This window comes from Sinocyclocheilus anshuiensis, unplaced genomic scaffold (assembly GCF_001515605.1).
Source record: "Sinocyclocheilus anshuiensis isolate Anshui unplaced genomic scaffold, SAMN03320099.WGS_v1.1 scaffold3358, whole genome shotgun sequence".
Lineage (NCBI taxonomy): Eukaryota > Metazoa > Chordata > Actinopteri > Cypriniformes > Cyprinidae > Sinocyclocheilus > Sinocyclocheilus anshuiensis.
In genome coordinates this window covers 7,283-10,205 of record NW_015540845.1, presented here as the reverse complement: position 1 = coordinate 10,205, position 2,923 = coordinate 7,283, and the positions used below count along the sequence as shown (strand labels likewise).

Here is a 2,923-nt window from a genome sequence, read left to right as displayed (position 1 = left end):
GAAGAGCATTTATTCAAAATATAAATCTTTTCTAACAATATACACTACCGTTCAAAAGTCTGGGGTCTACATTTTTATTCTTTCTTTTTTTGAAAGAAATTAAAACTTTTATTCAGCAAGGATGTGTTAAATTGTTAAGAAGTGACAGCAAAGATTTATATTGTTAGAAAAGATTTCTATTTTGAATAAATGCTGTTCTTTTTAACTTTCTATTCATCAAAGAATCCTGAAAAAAGTATCACAGTTTCCAAAAAAATATTGTGCAGCACAACTGTTGATAATTCTAATAATAAATCAGCATATTAGAATGATTTCTGAAGATCATGTGCCATTTATACTGGAGTAATGATGATGGAAATACAGCTGCGCATCACAGAAATAAATGATATTTTAAAGGATATTAAAATAGAAACCATTATTTAATATTGTAATAACATTTTGCAAGATTACTGTTTTTTTCTGTATTTTTGATCAAATAAATGCAGCCTTGATGAGCAGAAGAGACTTATTTAAAACACATTACAAGTCTTACTGATCCCAAACTTTTGACCGGTAGTGTATATCTGACAAACTTCATCTAACTGCAATAAAGACAGCAAACAGTGCGCGAGAGTCGCGGGAATCAGTGACTGCAGTGCTCCATTTTCAACTCCTCCCTTGACTTCAAGCGGCAAATCTCAGCGATCAGTATTCGGTGAGTTTGTTTGAGATGCCAGAGGCCTCTCCCTGAACGAGGACGAGAGTAGACAGCAGCAGTCATCCTCTAATCGTATTTGTGGCAGAGGTAAAAGTGTTTGGGTGAACTCCATGCTGGTAGCAACAGCGTTTACTATGCTGGCGGAAGTAAGAATACCCTGCTTCACAGAACGGAAGATGCGTGACGTCATGTGAATAGGGTCTATTGTACTATTGTTATATAATAAAATAAAAATAATAAATACTAAATAAAAAAATATTAATATAATAATAATTAAAAAATTGCAATTAGATGCATGTGCCCAATTTGTTCTGCCAATTTTAATGAAATAATGCACATAACTGAACGTATGTCACCGGGGCAGAGATCTGAACATACTGCATGTGTGTTTCTCACCCTGCATGCTGAGCTGAATGGCTCTGCGCAGGTCGGCCTCCTCGTCCTCCACCTCCATGCCCTGTCTGCTGAGAGCCAGAGCCTTTCCGATCTCCTCCTCATCCTCATCCAGCAGCACTTCATCTGCGGTGTGTCCGGGGTCTGACGTCTGCTGCACTGACATCCTGATCAACGGCACACACTCAAACCTATCAGTGACAGCTGTGTGCATCACGTGCTTCTCTGCCTCCGTGTCATGCATTGAAATCATTTGATGCACACGCAGCCGTGGCTTACTGCTCAAGTATTCAACCCTCCTGCTGTGCTGAAGTTATGGCTGCTCTATTTGTGCTGTGGATCACATTGACATTCCCATGCAATTTGCCAAAAAACAACACTATCTCACACTTATTCACACTTATTTTCAGTGCTGCAACTCAGATCTTAAGAACTATTAACCAAAAACATCCTTTCACAGATTTTCTTACTGTGAAACTCTAACAGCTAATTCTCCATTTGAGTCTTCAATTTCAAGTAATCTTTGAGTGTTAAATTTAATAAGTTCTCATTTATTTCATATTTTAATCTTTGACAAGCTACAATAAACTGCGGTTTTTCAAAGTGTTTATTTTTGGTGAATTGTATGGAAACCAGGCTCAATTCGACCTCTAACACCATCACAATCACCAAAATTTGTTCAGCCTTTCCAAAATATATCTGTGTTGAAACTGCAAGCACATGCATGAGCAAGAAGAAATAAATAGTTTAACGAGTGTTTCAAGCAGTTCACAAATTGAACTTCGAAATTGCTTTTGTTCCTCTTTTGTGAATCACTTAGGATAAAAGAGTCTGCCAAATGCATCAATGTAAAGGTAACTGAATGTGGGTCAAACTGACCCACTACACAAGAGGAGGGTGAAGATTCTTGTCTTGTTCTGTATGTCATGTGATGACGGTCAGTGCACCTCTGGGCCTCGTCCTCTCCGATCAGCTTCGGCCGCTGTTGTTGCTCCACTCGCATGATCCGCAAAATCTGATCGGCTTCACACTCCGGCAGGCTTCCCCGGATCACAAATATGGAATAACCTGCAGAGACGTTCAGCTGATCTCAATTTCCAGCATTATCACTGCCACATGCATGTGGATGCACCATGATCAGAGGTCACGCAACACATGATCATGTATGAGTTTTACCTTCCTGCTGTAGCTGCGCTAAGAAAAGAGCCAAGTATGTGTCTGATATGAGCTCCGGTCCGGTCAGCAGCGAGTTCAGATTAAACCACTAGATGAAGAGAGAGAAACAGGCCATAAACTCGACATCATTTCAAACTGACTCAGACTAATTCTGCGGGTAAAACACGTACCTGCTGTCCCAGTTTACGCACCGTAAACCAGTGCTCCTTATAGTTACATATAAAGGCCTTCTCATGTCTGAAAGCAAACATGAAGAGGATGAACAGTCACACAGTGGATAAAAGGACTAAAGATAAAGGTCTCAGAAATACTCACATGGGATCGATACGTAACTGCTGGTACTCTCTGCTGTTAAACAGAATGATCTCCAAACCCCAAACCCCCAGAGCGTTACTGATCACCTGCAAAAAACACAGTGCATCCACTGAAAACACAGAAAAACACAGCGCATCCACTCAAAACACACCATCAAAACACAGCACATCCACTCAAACACACCATAAAACACGACCATCAAAACACAGCGCATCCACTCAAAACACACAGTCAAAACACAGCACATCCACTCAAACACACCATAAAACACGACCATCAAAACACAGCGCATCCACTCAAAACACACAGTCAAAACACAGCACATCCACTCAAACACACCAT

General features: G+C 40.1%; 1 protein-coding gene across 1 annotated transcript in view; it reads right to left on the bottom strand.

Annotated features, from left to right (window-relative positions):
• The window catches only part of LOC107687604 (ataxin-3-like), a gene marked incomplete at its 5' end in the record, with an annotated part of 6,877 nt that extends 4,187 nt beyond the window's left edge, over positions 1–2,690 (bottom strand). Inside the window, 5 exons of the mRNA XM_016484994.1 lie at positions 1,094–1,257; positions 2,038–2,158; positions 2,267–2,354; positions 2,437–2,503; positions 2,582–2,690. Coding sequence (XP_016340480.1) covers positions 1,094–1,257; positions 2,038–2,158; positions 2,267–2,354; positions 2,437–2,503; positions 2,582–2,690 — 549 coding nt within the window. The remainder of the gene's footprint in view (positions 1–1,093; positions 1,258–2,037; positions 2,159–2,266; positions 2,355–2,436; positions 2,504–2,581) is intronic.
• Positions 2,691–2,923: the final 233 nt, after the last annotated feature.